This window comes from Rattus norvegicus, chromosome 17 (assembly GCF_021556685.1).
Source record: "Rattus norvegicus strain SHRSP/BbbUtx chromosome 17, alternate assembly SHRSP_T2T, whole genome shotgun sequence".
Lineage (NCBI taxonomy): Eukaryota > Metazoa > Chordata > Mammalia > Rodentia > Muridae > Rattus > Rattus norvegicus.
In genome coordinates this window covers 49,036,662-49,054,620 of record NC_141550.1, presented here as the reverse complement: position 1 = coordinate 49,054,620, position 17,959 = coordinate 49,036,662, and the positions used below count along the sequence as shown (strand labels likewise).

Below are 17,959 nucleotides of genomic sequence, written 5' to 3'. Positions count from 1 at the left end.
AGATTGGTCTCTGGTCATGTTCAGGGTGGGGTGTTGATTCCATTAATTGAGGAGGGAAGATCCATCCACTGTGAGTAGCACCATTCCCTAGGCAGGGAGCCTGGATTATACAGGAGTGGAGAAAGAGAGCTGAGAACTAGCATGCATGAATTCATTTTCTCTCTGCTTTAGACTGTGGTTGTAGTGTAACTCCCTAAACCCCCACCCCTCAAGTTCCTGTTGCCTTAACTTACCTAACATGATGAGTTTTGCTTTGAATTGTAAGCTGAAATAAATTCTCCCCCCCAAAGTTGCTTTTGTCAGAATATTTTATCACCTCAACAAAAAGAAACCAAGACAAACTGGTCCAGGAAAGAGCAAGGCTCATGACAGTAACCATGTAAGGAATCCAGGTCCCGCTGTTCGTCAAAATTTTCACCAGCCTAGAACCAGTGCACTTGCACTGCAAATTCTTTACTTCAAGTAAATGTACTTATCAGTGTACAGGTGTAGGTCATCTCCTTTCAATAATCTGTTTTGTTTAGAGGTTCAGATAAAAGATACCAAAAGGAAAGCGATCTGCTATGTCTACTGACATCTTAAATGCTCTTGGGATTTATGTAAGACTGGATGTGCCTTGGCTTTGGTCTTTACTTTCTTCCTGTTCAGTATTGCAACATGTTCTAGAGATAGGAAGATGAACAGGGTAAAGACCCTACCTCCATGGAGTTTGTAACCAAACCAAAAAAGAGGAAAAACAAGAAAATAATCACACTCATGTTGGAATGTCACCAGACAAAAGTAAGTTGCACCCTCTGGAAGTGAGAGATACCTGATTCTGGAAAAGTAGATTTGACAGAAAAATTAAAGTTTGAGCAGTATCCAAAAGGTATAAGAAAGGGGACAGTAAGTGCAGTAGGTAGGGCCTGGAGCAAAACAGCTTTGGGGAAATGCTATCAACACAGGGGAAGAGTGCTTGCCAAACACTGTCACTGGGAGGTAGATTACAGTCACAATTGGAAGCATGTACTACCCTATTCAATTATTTTTAGGGAATTTATCTTGTTTGTAACTGAAACATTTGTAATGTGAAACATTCTCAGTAATAGAAACAGTATCAGGAACTGTCACAACATATGACTGTTAACTGCTTGGGATCTGAGGCTTAAAATCAATATCTTAGTCTGAATGATTCTGTTTATTGCAAACAAACACTTTTAGAAAAGAAAAATGTAAAATTATCAAGGTTTTTCCAACAAATTATTTTTCTGAAAATTCTTGATGAATTATAAAACTGTAAGAAAAATCTACATCATTTAAAATCTAGTTTGTAAAGAAAGGAAGTTGCAGATGATATGCATGCATGGTCTACTAGAATAGCCATGAAATGAATTGGAGAAAACATGATACAGAAGAGGTGGGTGGTGTCTGAATAGCCTGAATAGCTTTAAAAGCAAAGAGAAATGGGGAACCTCATGAAGGAGGAGGAAAAGGCCAGAGTCCATTCTTGAGTGAATGGATGGTTTGGAGCATTCTCACTCCTGGTGAGAAAGAGCAACAGTGACTGATGGCAGGAGCCATGGCTTAAGATAGGCTCAGAAAATCAACAGTGTGCTCTCAGTAATGGACGTTTTAAAAAGCAGAAAGGAGACAAGGAACCGTTTCAGTAGGTAAGTCCTTACTCTGCAAGCATGAGTGCCTGTGTTCAAATCCAGAGCACGCATATAAAAACCTAGACATGATTGCTTGTGCCTGTAAGCCCAGGATTCAGTGGGGGAGCAGGGTTGGGTGTGGAGTGGGGGAGGCAGGTAGATATCAAGAGCTTGATGACCAGGTAGACTAGTGAAAATGGCCAATTTCTGGTTTAGTGAGACACCCTTTCTTAAGACAATTAGGCAGAGAATGGTAAAGGGAAACCTCCAGTATACTCCTCTGGCCTCCACATTTGCATGCAGACACACATATCTGCACACTCACTTATAGACAGTACACAAAAAAGAGCAGGAAAAGAAGGAGGATCCAGACAAAAGGTGGTTAAAGCCTCACTGACAGGAGACATCTAGAAAAATCTTGTGTTCCTAACATTTTGTGTCATATTGGAATGACCATAGAATGCAACGTTTTAAAGACCTTTCATGGGTGGTTTGATGGTCCAAGACCCTCTATGAGCGACATGCTTGAGAAACTCATAGCAAGTGTCACAGCGATGTATGCTGAAACATTTTCATCAGAATTTCTCTAGGCTCTAAAGGTTGTAACCAGTCATGAGAGGTTCCATCTGTTAGAGACTGACACTGATGAGACTGTTATTATCTTAACTGTCTCCAAAGAAAGGCTCAATGGCAAGAAGAACATCCCTAACTCCTGGAGAACCACCAAGACCTTCAAACAGAGTACTTGCAAAATTTTAGCTTGGAATGGTGGCATGCATCTATAATTCCAGAGCCATATTGTTAGAAAGGAAAGGAATAAATATCATTGTTTTAATCTTAAGGTTTTAGAGTAGTGTCTTCTGTTATAATACACAAACAAAAATCTGGGGTCTTAAAGTTATTCTGAACAAGTAGATGCAGTTTTATCCTGTACATGAGAGGGCTCAGGTAGGCAGAAGACCCACATGACCCACAGCTGTGTCTTGTTCTGTACATACTGTAGTTTTCTTTGCAATACAAGTATTTAATCTGTTACAGATATAAAAACTAATATGTATACATGTGCATATATTTATACATATATGTGAATATATATGTACTAGCCAAAACAAAAGTGGGAAGAAGTCATAAAATTTTTCTAGAAATGGCAATCCAAATGTTTTCACACACATGGAAAAGATATATCTTCACATGAAATCAGAAAGTGCTGTTTATGTGATGCTTTGCTTATTTCCTGAAGATTTATTTTTATTTTATGTGTCTGAGTATATTTGTCTCCACATGTGTCTGAGCACCATTTGGGCCTATTACCTGAAGAGCCAGAAGGGGCATCAGATCCCTGGAACTGGAGACATAGATGGCTGTGAACTGCTCTGTAGGTGCTGGGAAAGAACTTGTGGTTGAGTCCTCTGTAAGGGTAGCGAGTGCTCTTAATCCCTGAGACCCAACATTTTGTCCTTGACATACATGCTTTCCTGTGGTTCTATCAATAATCAAATCGCTTTGAAACCTAACCTGTATGGGGTTTGTATCATGAAACAAAACATTTTTTTTGGTTCTTTTTTTTAACAAAACATTTTTTTAGAATCATTGGATTCATTGCCAAAATCTATGATCAGTACATTTTTGGCAAAAGTTTCATATTTCCAACTTCCATTTTGAAGACAAGTCTAACAATAGGGACACTCTTTCTAGACAACACAAATTCATCAGAGCTGAGTAATGGCTGTTCTTTCTAGGTTGGGTAATTAACACTGGACCTGGACTATGGGCAGGGCTATGTCTTTTCAATTCACTAATCTATACCCAGAACCAATTACAACACCTAACATAGTAAAACATCATTGTTTTGCCGAAGTAATCATTTATTTCATGAAGACTTATTCTAGATATATTTAAAAATTCTCTTTATATGAAGAATTTGGAACCTACTGTCAGGCACTAAGTTTAACAGTTCACTTAGAAGAACATCAAAATTAATTTTGACGTTGAGAGAATGCATAGAATGTGAAGTACTTGACAGTATGGTCAACACCAACCCAGCAGTGGGAACATACATTGAAATTCTGTTAGGGCAGGCTAACTGAGGCTGAAGTCATATCTTTTGATATGATACACACTAAAGGATTAAAGGATGCTACAGGAAAGTATTTTAAGGTCTATATGAACTCTTCTTCTCTTAACAGGGAATGTGTAGGTTCTCCACTGGATCACCTTAATAAATAAAAATCCTCTATCCCAGGGTCAACCTGTTCTGTTTCTGTGAAACTATAATTGCAGGGTACAAAATGTATACGTTTTTCAAATACTTTCCTTGTTCTGCCATGTCCCAGAGGCAAGGTGATGCCTGTGCTGCTTATTACATACCAGCTGCCATTTCTGCATTTTCTCCAATGGCAGACATATCAGCAGTGAGCAGCTGGAGAGAGAAACTTTCAGAAGAAGACAGTAGAGATTGGACAGAAGAAAGATGTGGAGGTGAATCTGGCCAAAGCATAGCAGAAATGAAAACTGAGAAGATGAGAGAGTAGAGAAGGAAAAATACAAACCACTTAGGTAAATTTGTAAAACTGAGATTCCACAGGAAATGAAGAGGATGAAAAATAATGAGGACTTTGTACCAGAGAGAATTCTGTACAGGAAAAAAAATAGGCATTAAAAGAAAGAACAAGTAATTCCTTGTTTCTTTTTTGTGGTTATTTTGGGTTTTGTGGGGGCTTGTTATTGTTTATTCGTTTGTGTGTTGAGACAGGACTTCACTACCCAGGCCAGACTGGCCCTGAACTCTTTACTCTGCTTCCAGGATGCTGGTATATTACAGGTGACAACCACCTCCAGCTGTGGTGAATTTTTAAATCTACTATGACTACTTTCATACAACGGCTTGGCAATCCTTGTCCTGAATAGACAAGGGACTTAGATAATATTGCCTCTGACTACTTTTCACTCTTATTCTCCTGAGGTTGTGTGGTGGCCAGAACATCAAGTTCCCATATGTACTCAAGGTTGGCTGGACCTGGTCCTATAATTTTAGGATAACAAAAGTTTGAGCTTTCCTTGATTTTTATTTATCATTATGAAAAACATTTAAGAATGATAACACTTCTTGATTATTATCCTAAAAATGAGAGATTAAGAGTCTTGGAGAAGAATTGAATGAAGGGCCTAGCAGATATGTCAGCTTCCATAACACAACATCAGCACTGGGTTGGCAAGAGCTTGGGCATTTCTTCCCTCTAGAAGCCAGCAGAGAGCAATTGACTGCCCAGAGAGAGTCTCTATTTTAAGGACTCATTATTCTGAATGTAAGGATCTTAAATGGGGGCTTCCAGGAAGATGTCTCTCCCAGAGAATCCTTTTCTCTGTCTCTCTGATCCTTTTGGGATAGTTTGTCTCTTTAGAGACAGATAGATACTTTTCCCTCACATCTACTAAATTATTTACTCATCTATGACAACACACCAATCCAAGGGGTCTTGGGTTCTGTTAGTACAACGCCAAGGAAGCAGAGAACCCAGGAAGGTGAGATCCAAGATAACACACCACAGAAAATCACCAGAAACAAGCAATCCCCATCACCAGTGTGACTTGGACATCCAGTCATACTCTTGCATCAATGGTGTCACTGAAACACATTAACAATTACTTTCTTAATTGTTATTGTTCAGGTGCATCTTCCAGAAATCTGAAGAATTTTATCGAAAGGTCAGTGGAAGATATCTAAGAAATGATTTTAAATTTGATTAACTTATCTTTTTTTATTAATTTATTAATTTATTAATTTTTTATTAATTTCTTATATACAATTCGAGTGTTATTCCCTTTCCCGGATTCCGGGCAAACATCCCCCTGCCCCCTCCCCTTCTTTATGGGTGTTCCCCTCCCCAACCTCCCCCCATTGCCGCCCTCCCCCCAACAATCTAGTTCACTGGGAGTTCAGTCTTAGCAGGACCCAGGGCTTCCCCTTCCACTGGTGCTCTTACTAGGATATTCATTGCTACCGATGAGGTCAGAGTCCAGGGTCAGACCATGTATAGTCTTTAGGTAGTGGCTTAGTCCCTGGAAGCTCTAGTTGCTAGGCATTGTTGTACATATGGGGTCTCGAACCCCTTCAAGCTCTTCCAGTTCTTTCTCTGATTCCTTCAACGGGGGTCCTATTCTCAGTTCAGTAGTTTGCTGCTGGCCTTCGCCTCTGTGTTTGATGTATTCTGGCTGTGTCTCTCAGGAGCGATCTACATCCCGCTCCTGTCGGCCTGCATTTCTTTGCTTCATCCACCTTGCCTAATTGGATGGCTGTATATGTATGGGCCACATTTGGGGCAGGCTCTGAATGGGTGTTCCTTCTGTGTCCGTTTTAATCTTTGCCTCTCCCTTCCCTGCCAAGGGTATTCGTGTTCCCCTTTTAAAGCAGGAGTGAAGCATTCACATTTTGATCATCCGTCTTGAGTTTCATGTGTTCTGTGCATCTAGGGTAATTAAAGCATTTGGACTAATAGCCACTTATCAATGAGTGCATACCATGTCTGTTTTTCTCTGATTGGGTTACCTCACTCAGGATGATATTTTCCAGTTCCAACCATTTGCCTACGAATTTCATAAAGTCATTGTTTTTGATAGCTGAGTAATATTCCATTGTGTAGATGTACCACATTTTCTGTATCCATTCCTCTGTTGAAGGGCATCTGGGTTCTTTCCAGCTTCTGGCTATTATAAATAAGGCTGCGATGAACATAGTGGAGCACGTGTCTTTTTTATATGTTGGGGCATCTTTTGGGTATATGCCCAAGAGAGGTACAGATGGATCCTCAGGTAGTTCAATGTCCAATTTTCTGAGGAACCTCCAGACTGATTCCCAGAATGGTGGTACCAGTCTGCAATCCCACTAACAATGGAGGAGTGTTCCTCTTTCACCACACCCTCTCCAGCATCTGCTGTCACCTGAGTTTTTGATCTTAGCCATTCTCACTGGTGTGAGGTGAAATCTCATGGTTGTTTTCATTTGCATTTCCCTTATGACTAAGATGTTGAACATTTCTCAGCCATTCGGCATTCCTCAGCTGTGAATTCTTTGTTTGGCTCTGAACCCCATTTTTTAATAGGGTTATTTGTCTCCCTGCGGTCTAACTTCTTGAGTTCTTTGTATATTTTGGATATAAGGCCTCTATCTGTTGTAGGATTGGTAAAGACCTTTTCCCAATCTGTTGGTTGCTGTTTTGTCCTAACCACAGTGTCCTTTGCCTTACAGAAGCTTTGCAGTTTTATGAGATCTCATTTGTCGATTCTTGATCTTAGAGCATAAGCCATTGGTTTTTTGTTCAGGAAATTTTTTTCCAGTCCCCACGTGTTCGAGATGTTGCCCTAGTTTTTCTTCTATTAGTTTGAGTGTGTCTGGTTTGATGTGGAGGTCCTTGATCCACTTGGACTTAAGCTTTGTACAGGGTGATAAGCATGGATTGATCTGCATTCTTCTACATGTTGACCTCCAGTTGAACAAGCACCATTTGCTGAAAATGCTATCTTTTTTCCATTGGATGGTTTTGGCTCCTTTGTCAAAAATCAAGTGACCATAGGTGTGTGGGTTCATTTCTGGATCTTCAATTCTATTCCATTGGTCTATCTGTCTGTCTCTGTACCAATACCATGCAGTTTTTATCACTATTGCTCTGTAATACTGCTTGAGTTCAGGGATAGTGATTCCCCCTGAAGTCCTTTTATTGTTGAGGATAGCTTTAGCTATCCTGGGTTTTTTGTTATTCCAGATGAATTTGCAAATTGTTCTGTCTAACACTTTGAAGAATTGGATTGGTATTTTGATGGGGATTGCATTGAATCTGTAGATTGCTTTTGGTAAAATGGCCATTTTTACTATATTAATCCTGCCAATCCATGAGCATGGGAGATCTTTCCATCTTCTGAGGTCTTCTTCAATTTCTTTCTTCAGAGTCTTGAAGTTCTTATTGTACAAATTTTTTACTAGCTTGGTTAAAGTCACACCGAGGTATTTTATATTATTTGGGACGATTATGAAGGGTGTGATTTCCCTAATTTCTTTCTCAGCTTGTTTCTCTTTTGTGTAGAGGAAGGCTACTGATTTATTTGAGTTAATTTTATACCCAGACACTTTGCTGAAGTTGTTTATCAGCTTTAGTAGTTCTCTGGTGGAACTTTTGGGATCACTTAAATATACTATCATATCATCTGCAAATAGGGATATTTTGACTTCTTCTTTTCCGATCTGTATCCCCTTGACCTCCTTTTGTTGTCTGATTGCTCTGGCTAGAACTTCAAGAACTATATTGAATAAGTAGGGAGAGAGTGGGCAGCCTTGTCTAGTCCCTGATTTTAGTGGGATTGCTTCAAGTTTCTCTCCATTTAGTTTAATGTTAGCAACTGGTTTGCTGTATATGGCTTTTACTATGTTTAAGTATGGGCCTTGAATTCCTATTCTTTCCAGGACTTTTGTCATGAAGGGGTGTTGAATTTTGTCAAATGCTTTCTCAGCCTCTAATGAAATGATCATGTGGTTTTGTTCTTTCAGTTTATTTATATAATGGATCACGTTAATGGTTTTCCGTATATTAAACCATCCCTGCATGCCTGGGATGAAGCCTACTTGATCATGGTGGATGATTGTTTTGATGTGCTCTTGAATTCGGTTTGCCAGAATTTTATTGAGTATTTTTGCATCAATATTCATAAGGGAAATTGGTCTGAAGTTCTCTTTGTTGGGTCTTTTGTGGTTTAGGTATAAGAGTAATTGTGGCTTTATAGAAGGAATTCAGTAGTGCTCCATCTGTTTCAATTTTGTGGAATAGTTTGGATAATATTGGTATGAGGTGTTCTATGAAGGTCTGATAGAATTCTGCACTAAACCCGTCTGGACCTGGGCTCTTTTTGGTTGGGAGACCTTTAATGACTGCTTCTATTTCCTTAGGAGTTATGGGGTTGTTTAAATGGTTTATCTGTTCCTGATTTAACTTCGGTACCTGGTATCTGTCTAGGAAATTGCCCATTTCCTGCAAATTTTCAAGTTTTGTTGAATATAGGCTTTTATAGTAAAATCTGATGATTTTTTGAATTTCCTCTGATTCTGTAGTTATGTCTCCCTTTTCATTTCTGATTTTGGTAATTTGGACACACTCTCTGTGTCCTCTCGTTAGTCTGGCTAAGGGTTTATCTATCTTATTGATGTTCTCAAAGAACCAACTTTTGGTTCTGTTGATTCTTTGTATGATCCTTTTTGTTTCTACATGGTTGATATCAGGTCTCAGTTTGATTATTTCCTGCCTTTTACTCCTCCCGGATGTATTTGCTTCTTTTTGTTCTAGAGTTTTTAGGTGTGCTGTCAAGCTGCTGACATATGCTCTCTCCTGTTTCCTTCTGCAGGCACTCAGAGCTATGAGTTTTCCTCTTAGCACAGCTTTCATTGTGTCCCATAAGTTTGCGTATCTTGTACCTTCATTTTCATAAAATTCTAAGAAGTCTTTAATTTCTTTCTTTATTTCTTCCTTGACCAGGTTATCGTTGAGTAGAGCATTGTTCAATTTCCACGTATATGTGGGCATTCTTCCCTTATTTTTATTGAAGACCAGTTTTAGGCTGTGATGGTCTGATAGCATGCATGGGATTATTTCTATCTTTCTGTACCTGTTGAGGCCCGTTTTTTCACCAATTATATGGTCAATTTTGGAGAAAGTACCATGAGGAGCTAAGAAGAAGGTATATCCTTTTGCTTTAGGAAAGAATGTTCTATAAATATCTGTTAAGTCCATTTGGCTCATGACTTCTCTTAATCTGTCTATGTCTCTGTTTAATTTCTGTTTCCATAATCTGTCCATTGATGAGAGTGGGGTGTTGAAATCTCCTACTATTATTGTGTGAGGTGCAATGTGTTTTGAGCTTTAGTAAGGTTTCTTTTATGTATGTAGGTGCCATTGTATTTGGGGCATAGATATTTAGGATTGAGATTTCATCTTGGTGGATTTTTCCTTTGATGAATATAAAGTGTCCTTCCTTATGGTTTTTGATGACTTTTAGTTGGAAATTGATTTTATTTGATATTAGAATGGCTACTGCAGCTTGCTTCTTCTGACCATTTGCTTGGAAAGTTGTTTTCCAGCCTTTCACTCTGAGGTAGTGTCTGTCTTTGTCTCAGAGGTGTGTTTCCTGTAGGCAGCAGAATGCAGGGTCCTCGTTGTGTATATGAATATAACAGGAAGCAATAATCACTATTCCTTAATATCACTCAACATCAATTGATTCAACTCCCCAATAAAAAGACATAGATTAACAAACTGATTATTGCTTCCTGTTATATTCATATTTGGATATGAGGTTATGTTTGTGTGCTTTTCTTCTCTTTGTTTTGTTGCCAAGATGATTAGTTTCTTGCTTCTTCTAGGGTATAGCTTGCCTCCTTATGTTGGGCTTTACCATTTATTATCCTTTGTAGTGCTGGATTTGTAGAAAGATATTGTGTAAATTTGGTTTTGTCATGGAATATCTTGGTTTCTCCATCTATGTTAATTGAGTGTTTTGCAGGATACAGTAACCTTGGCTGGCATTTGTGTTCTCTTAGGGTCTGTATGACATCTGTCCAGGATCGTCTGGCTTTCATAGTTTCTGGCGAAAAGTCTGGTGTAATTCTGATAGGTCTGCTTTTATATGTTACTTGACCTTTTTCCCTTAGTGCTTTTAACATTCTTTCTTTATTTTGTGCATTTGGTGTTTTGACTATTATGTGACGGGAGGTGTTTCTTTTCTGGTCCAATCTATTTGGAGTTCTGTAGGCTTCTTGTATGCCTATGGGTATCTCTTTTTTTAGGTTAGGGAAGTTTTCTTCTATGATTTTGTTGAAGATATTTACTGGTCCTTTGAGCTGGGAGTCTTCACTCTCTTCTATACCTATTATCCTTAGGTTTGATCTTCTCATTGAGTCCTGGATTTCCTGTATGTTTTGGACCAGTAGCTTTTTCTGCTTTACATTATCTTTGACAGTTGAGTCAATGATTTCTATGGAATCTTCTGCTCCTGAGATTCTCTCTTCCATCTCTTGTATTCTGTTGGTGAAGCTCGTATCTACAGCTCCTTGTCTCTTCTTTTGGTTTTCTATATCCAGGGTTGTTTCCATGTATTCTTTCTTGATTGCTTCTATTTCCATTTTTAATTCCTTCAACTGTTTGATTGTGTTTTCCTGGAATTCTTTCAGGGATTTTTGCGATTCCTCTCTGTAGGCTTCTACTTGTTTATTGTTTTCCTGTGTTTCTCTAAGGGAGTTCTTCACGTCTTTCTTGAAGTCCTCCAGCATCATGATCAAATATGATTTTGAAACTAGATCTTGCTTTTCTGGTGTGTTTGGATATTCCGTGTTTGCTTTGGTGGGAGAATTGGGCTCTGATGATGCCATGTAGTCTTGGTTTCTGTTGCTTGGGTTCCTGCGCTTGCCTCTCGCCATCAGATTATCTCTAGTGTTACTTTGTTCTGCTATTTCTGACAGTGGCTAGACTGTCCTATAAGCCTGTGTGTCAGGAGTGCTGTAGACCTGTTTTCCTGTTTTCTTTCAGCCAGTTATGGGGACAGAGTGTTCTGCTTTTGGGCGTGTAGTTTTTCCTATCTACAGGTCTTCACCTGTTCCTGTGGGCCTGTGTCTGGAGTTCACCAGGCAGGTCACTTGCAGCAGAAAAGTTGGTCTTACCTGTAGTTCTGAGGCTCAAGTTTGCTTGTCAGGTGTTGCTTATGAGCTCTCCGCGGCGGCAGCAACCAGGAAGATCTGTGCTGCCCTTTCTGGGAGTTTCCGTCCACCAGGGTTCCAGATGGCGTTTGGTGTTTTCCTCTGGCGTCAGAGATGTGTGCAGAGTGCAGTCTCTTCTGGTTTCCCAGGCGTGTCTGCCTCTCTGAAGGTTTAGCTCTCCCTCCCACGGGATTTGGGTGCAGAGAACTGTTTATCCAGTAGGTCTCTTCAGGTTCTGGCAATGTCTCAGATGCAGCGGTCCTGCTGCTCCTGGGCCCTCCTCTACGGGAACCCAGAGGCCGTATACAGTTTCCTCTTGGGCCAGGGATGTGGGCAGGGGTGGGCAGTGTTGGTGGTCTTTTCTGCTCTGCTGCCTCAGGAGTGTCCACCTGACCAGGCGGTGAGGTCTCTCTCCCACGGGTTTTGGGAGCAGAGAGCTGCTGCGGGCCGGGATCTGCGGGTTTAGGACTCCCAGTAAACACCGGAAGTGCCCGGTCCTAGAGGAATTTTGCCTCTGTGTGACCTGAGTTCACCAGGCAGGTCTCTTGCAGCAGAAAAGTTGGTCTTACCTGTGGTCCCGAGGCTCAAGTTTGCTCATGGGGTGCTGCCTACGAGCTCTCCGCGGCGGCAGCAACCAGAAAGCATGATTAACTTATCTTAAAAGTAATGAAAACCCTCATTTATTACCCCATTATCATTTCTACTGAATATCAACAGTTCATTAGTCACTATCATCCCAATGGGGATCATCTTCTTGCGCCAGTAATCTTGGAAAATGTATGTTCTCAAAGGATTATAAAATGGATCTGAATTGAGTAAAATTTTGCTCTGAAAGGAGTAACTGCAAAACCATGATGATCACATCATAGTTTGGCTTTATAAATAAGAAAACTAATCTTTTTTTTAGTTTTTTGTTTCTGTTTTTGAGACAAAGCCTCATGCTGTAGACCCCAAAGTAACTATGCCACTTAAAGTCATCTCAAACTCATGTAATTCTCCTACTATGGCTTTCTAAGTGCTGATATACCATGCCTGTCAAGTTAATATTTTTTTTCTCTGTTTGGGTATTAAAATTCAGAAGTGAGGCTGTGATGTCCTAAACAGAAGCCTTGGGAAGCCTTGGCCTCTGTGAATTGAGTAGATCCCACAGCTCTGAGAATTTTCTATGTAACTGAGCATAAGCAATTCAACTGACTCACCTAAGCTTGTGGATAATGTTAGTGCTCTGAATGTTACAAAGGTGGTAGTGGGTCAATTTAGCTGGGATTTCGATCTGTTCTTCAATATTATGCATTGATGTACCATTTCCTAATAGGAAATTGAATTGAGATTATACCCTTTGTTTTCTCAGTTTGTCTAGGAACCAGGCACTGGACCATCCAGCCATTGTTATTTATGCCATGATTGGAAATGATGTTTGTAATGGGTAAGTCATTGAGAGGGATGAGAACAAAGCTGGGAAGACATCAATGGGCCTATTTAGCTGGGATTTAGCTCTGGCTTTCTCCCTTTTGCACTCTCTACCCCAGTCTACTCTGCTATAATGTGCCAACACCCAATAAGTTTATCTTAGAAGAAAGTCCTGGTATGAGAAATCAACAGGAACAGCCTATGAAATTGAAAAACTGAATCAGATCCATTAGCTCTCAATTCTGACATCACATCAAAATGAATGCCAGAAACAACCATGGGTTATAACACACACACACACACACACACACACACACACACACACACACACAAATATGCTTCACTAAGAACAAAGACTTAGAATACATGATATTCTCAACAGCATAGAACTGTAGCACATAGTCTTCTCACAAGAACACATGCCACACACATCTTCTCACAATAACACGTGCCACACAAATACTACAGTCTTGAGCAGAAAAGACAGCATAGACATGCATTTGTAAAGAAACTACATGTAAATTGCACTTGCTGTGTCAAGATCCATTTATAACCCTAAAAATATGCTGCACATAGGCAGCTGACCTATGGTTGTGGCCAAAGGTAAACAAAGAGTGAGAAAGTCTCTGGAGAAACTCCCAGTAGCTGTATGTGTAGTATTTTAGAAAAACATGAAAGACAAGCAATGAAAAGATATGACTTGCTTAAGAACCTAAAAAAAATTTCAACATCCTTAATCATCAGGGAAATGTAAATAAAAACAACACTGAGATTCCACCTCACACTAGTCAGAATGGTTAAGATAAAGAACTCAGATGACAGCAGATGCTGGCAAGGATTTAGAGACAGAGAAACACTCCTCCATTGTTGGTGGAATTGTAAGCTTGTACAACCACTCTGGAAATCAGTCTGGAGGTTCCTCAGAAAATTGAACATAGTGCTACCCTAGGAACCAATTATACTACTCCTGGGCATATACCCAAAAGATGCTCCAACATATAACCAGGGCACATGCTCCACTATGTTCATAGCAGCCTTATTTATAATAGCCAGAAGTTGGAAAGAACCCAGATGTCCCTCAACAGAAGAGTAGATACAGAAAATGTGGTACATTTACACAATGGAATACTACTCAGCTACTGAAAACAATGACTTCATGAAATTCTTAGGCAGATGGATGGAACTAAAAAATATCGTCCAGAGTGAGGCAACCCAAGTCACAACCAAAGTCACAAAAGAACACACATGGTGTGTACTCACTGATAAGTGGATATTAGCCCGAAAGATCAGAATACACAAGATACAATTCACAGACCATATGAAACTCAAGAAGAAGGGAAACCAAAATATGGATGCTTCAGTCCTTCTTAGGCAGGGGAAGAAATTACTCACAGGAAGCAATACAGGAACAAAGAGTGGAGCTGGGACTGAAGGAAAGGCCATCTAGAGGCTGCCCCACCTGGGGATCCATCCTGTGTGCAGCCACCAAATTTAATCACTAATTGCTGATGCCAAGAAGTGCTTGCAGACAGGAGCCTGATATGGATGTCTCCTGAGAGCCTTACTGATACAGATGAGGATGCTTGCAGTCTGACCACGGGGACTCCAATGGAGGAGTTAGAGAAAGGACTGAAGGAGTTGAAGGGGTTTGCAACCAATAGGAAGAACAACAATATCTATCAACCAGACCCCCCCCCCAGAGCTCCCGGTGACTAAACCACCAACCAAAGTGTACACAAGGAGAGACCCATGGCTCCAGCCGCATATGTAGCTGAAGATGGCATTTTCTAGCATCAATAGGAAGAGAAGTCCTTGGTCCTGTGAAGGCTCATTTCCTCAGTATAGGGGATTGCCAGGGTGTTGAGGTGGGAGTGGGTGGGTAGGAGGGGGAGCATCCTCATAGAAGCAAGGAGAGGAGGATGGGAGAGGGAGGAACTAGAAAGGGGGATAACATTTGAAATGTAAATACACTAAATATCCAATAAAATGCAAAAAAGAGATATGACTTGCTCTAAGTAGCATAGCTGATTATTGGCCAGATGGAGGTCTCCCTTCTCACATACCTTCCCCTTGTCCTAGACATTCACTGAGCACCCCAAGCCTGTGTTGAGAACAAAGCCCAATAGGAATAAAGCTCATTCACTTCCACAAAAATCTAAATGAAGTACAGATTAATCAGTTCAAAGCAGAATATGCCATTCTATGATGCATAGTTGCTCATGGGCCAGTTCCTGCCTAGTTCCCTCCAGGACTCCAAAGCAACTAAAGATACATTATAAGGACCTAGGTCCCTGCCTCTATGATGAGCCATCCAGGACTTTCCAGTAAAGACTGTACGCTCCTTAAGACCTGATGTGCCTAGTCCAAGATACATATTCCTCTCTTCATTTCATCTCTGTAGCAACCCAAAGAGGCAAATATGACTGTCTGCCTGCTGAGGCTCACAGATGAAGAAGCTGAGGCTCACAAAGTAAAGGAATCTGTTCTACTGACATTTAGTAGCAAAGCTAGGACATGCAGGAGCCAAGTACTAGGTCAGGCTCTGGAATCCAATGACAAAAGACCCGAGCCCCTGACCTCAGGAAGCTCACAGCAGAGAAATAGATATGCCTTCCACCCTTCACTGCACACAAGAACAACCTCTGGTCCAGCCAGATAATGTCTCTTCAGTCTCTGCATCAGATTCCTTTGGGTACAGACAGCAAACAGGTTACAACTAGATAGAGTGCCTGCAGAGGGGATCTCCCTCCAAATGTCAGAATCACTGAGTGTGTGGTTTTCAAGATGTCCCTCCAACCCATTCCTTGCTTTCCTTTTCCAAAAAGTCAAAAAACACATCAGCTAGAGGCCCATGCCAACCTCTCCTGGGCCAGGATTTATCTGGGCAGAAAAGCAATCAGTGTTTGAATGAAGTAACTGTGTCCCTGCAGTGCCCACTTTGCTTTGTCCTGTGGAGGGGTTAGAAAAATAAAGACAGATGGCAGAACATCAAGGTAGAGTAGGTAGGTATCCCAGAATGGACAAAAGACTTCCATGCAAAGCCCAAGCCAGAGGGTTGCATAACAGGTCTCTCTGGGACTAAGGTTCAGGAGTTTGGTTTGTCCCTTAATTTACAACTTCAACTTTCTTTTTTTTTTTATGACATTGCTATCTCTTCTTGAAATAATGCAACCACATGATTCTCAGTTCTCTAATTGCATGTGGCTATGCAGTAAGTACTTGTAAGTGATTTCAGGTCATGACTGGAAGGCAACGTTTAGCATCAGGAATTCAGGAAAAAAGGCAAAGTGGAGGTACCTAGCATTTCCACTATGGTGCTATTTCACTTACCTTGAGTTTATCTATGCCTGTCCTTGAAAGTCTTTAATGTGACATAAAAGTAGAAACACTCCTTAAAGAGAACAACTGTGTGTGAGCTACAGCAGCAGAAACTTTGAACGGTCGGTAAAATCCTATTGGGTGTATAAGGTACGTTTTTTTATTCCTTAGCTGATGGACACTTAGGGTGATTAGCAGAAACTTTGAACGGTCGGTAAAATCCTATTGGGTGTATAAGGTACGTTTTTTTATTCCTTAGCTGATGGACACTTAGGGTGATTCTGTTCCTTGCTATTAAGAAAAAAACATCGAGTGACAAAAATGTAAAATATTCCTGTGGTAGGATACAGAGTTCTTTGGGTATATGCTCAGGAACGGTATAGTTGATTCTTATGATAATTCTATATTTTTTGAGATGCTCCAATATAAATTTGCCACAGGGGCCACACCTTTTTACATCTCCAGAGAAAGGGAATACCAGTTTCTCCCTTACATCTTTACCAGTATCTACTGTCATTTTTGTCCTTGATTATATCTTTCTACAGCTGGGATGAAATAGAATCTCAAAGTAGTTTTCATTTACATTGCTCTGGTAGCTGAGAATGTTGAGCACTTTAAAAAATATTTATTGCTTATTTCATTTAAAATTACTTAATTCCTTAGGCCAAGTTAAATTATGTAATTATTGTATTTATTAATTTGCATATGTCAAGCCATTTTTGCATCTCTGGAATGAAGCCAACTTGGTCAGGCTGATCACATTTTTTATGGGTTCTTGAATTTTGTTTTCAAATATTTTGTTGAGAATATTCCCATTTGTTTCAATCATGGAGATTAGGGCATAGTTTTTCTTTCTTTTGTAAAAGGCCTTATATAGAGTGTAGTGGATTCATAAGGGAGCTTGGAAGTTTCTTCCTTTACTATTTTATGGAATAATTTGAGAAGTGTTGATGTGTGATCTTTCTGAAGGATGTTGGACTTTTCTTTGTTGCATAACATTCTACTACTGCTATAATATTATTGGTTATAGATCTGTTTAAATGATTTGTCTCATCTTGGTTTAACTTTTATAGGTTATATATATCTAGAGATCCATCCACTTCTTTTAGATTTTTTTAATTCAGTAAAACACAATCTTCAAAGTATAGCCTCATGATTTACTAGATTTCATTGTAATCTGTTGTAACAGCTCCCTTTTCATTTGTACTTTATGAATTTCAATCTCTTCTTTCTTTTTTTCAGTTAGTTTGTCTAAGGGTTTGATGATCTTGTTAATTTTGTCAAAGAACCAAATCTATGTTTCAATGATTCTTTGAAGTTTTGTTTGTTTGTAGTTTATTTCTGCCTTGATCTAATTATTTCTATCCATCTACTACATTCGGGGTTAGCTTGTTTTCTTTTTCCAAAGCCTTAAGATACATAATTAAATTGTTTGATATTTCTCTAATTTTTTAATATGCTCTACAAAGAACAACTACTACCAAACAGAGAACAACGGTGTGAAATATCATTTTTAGTAAATACTGCTGTAAAAATAAGCAAAGGATTGTAGTATATCAGAAAAATGGTAAATGCCCAAATTCAGGACAAAAACTGAGAATAAAGGGTGAAGAGAATATATGCACATAAAATAATGCCATCCCTCAGTGATGCTCAATCTCACAACTCTTGTCTGTACACAATGTTTAAAAAGCAAATGTAGGTCTCAAAGTTTCAAATAAATCTTAAGTAATACCAGGCCCTCTCCAGTAGCCATGAGTCAGGGTGGATGAGCTTATGCTCCAAAACAGAAAACCCTCTAAAAATCCTCTAAAATCTTAGTAGTACAAGTTGTAATATCTCTCTCTCTCTCTCTCTCTCTCTCTCTCTC

General features: G+C 39.7%; 1 protein-coding gene across 7 annotated transcripts in view; it reads left to right on the top strand.

Annotated features, from left to right (window-relative positions):
• The window catches only part of Aoah (acyloxyacyl hydrolase), a 241,346-nt gene that overhangs the window by 197,072 nt on the left and 26,315 nt on the right, over positions 1-17,959 (top strand). For all 7 annotated transcript variants that reach the window (XM_087591334.1, XM_087591331.1, XM_087591335.1 and 4 more), the window contains 2 exons: positions 5,300-5,336; positions 12,713-12,787. In XM_087591334.1, the coding sequence (XP_087447460.1) occupies positions 5,300-5,336; positions 12,713-12,787 (112 nt within the window). The remainder of the gene's footprint in view (positions 1-5,299; positions 5,337-12,712; positions 12,788-17,959) is intronic.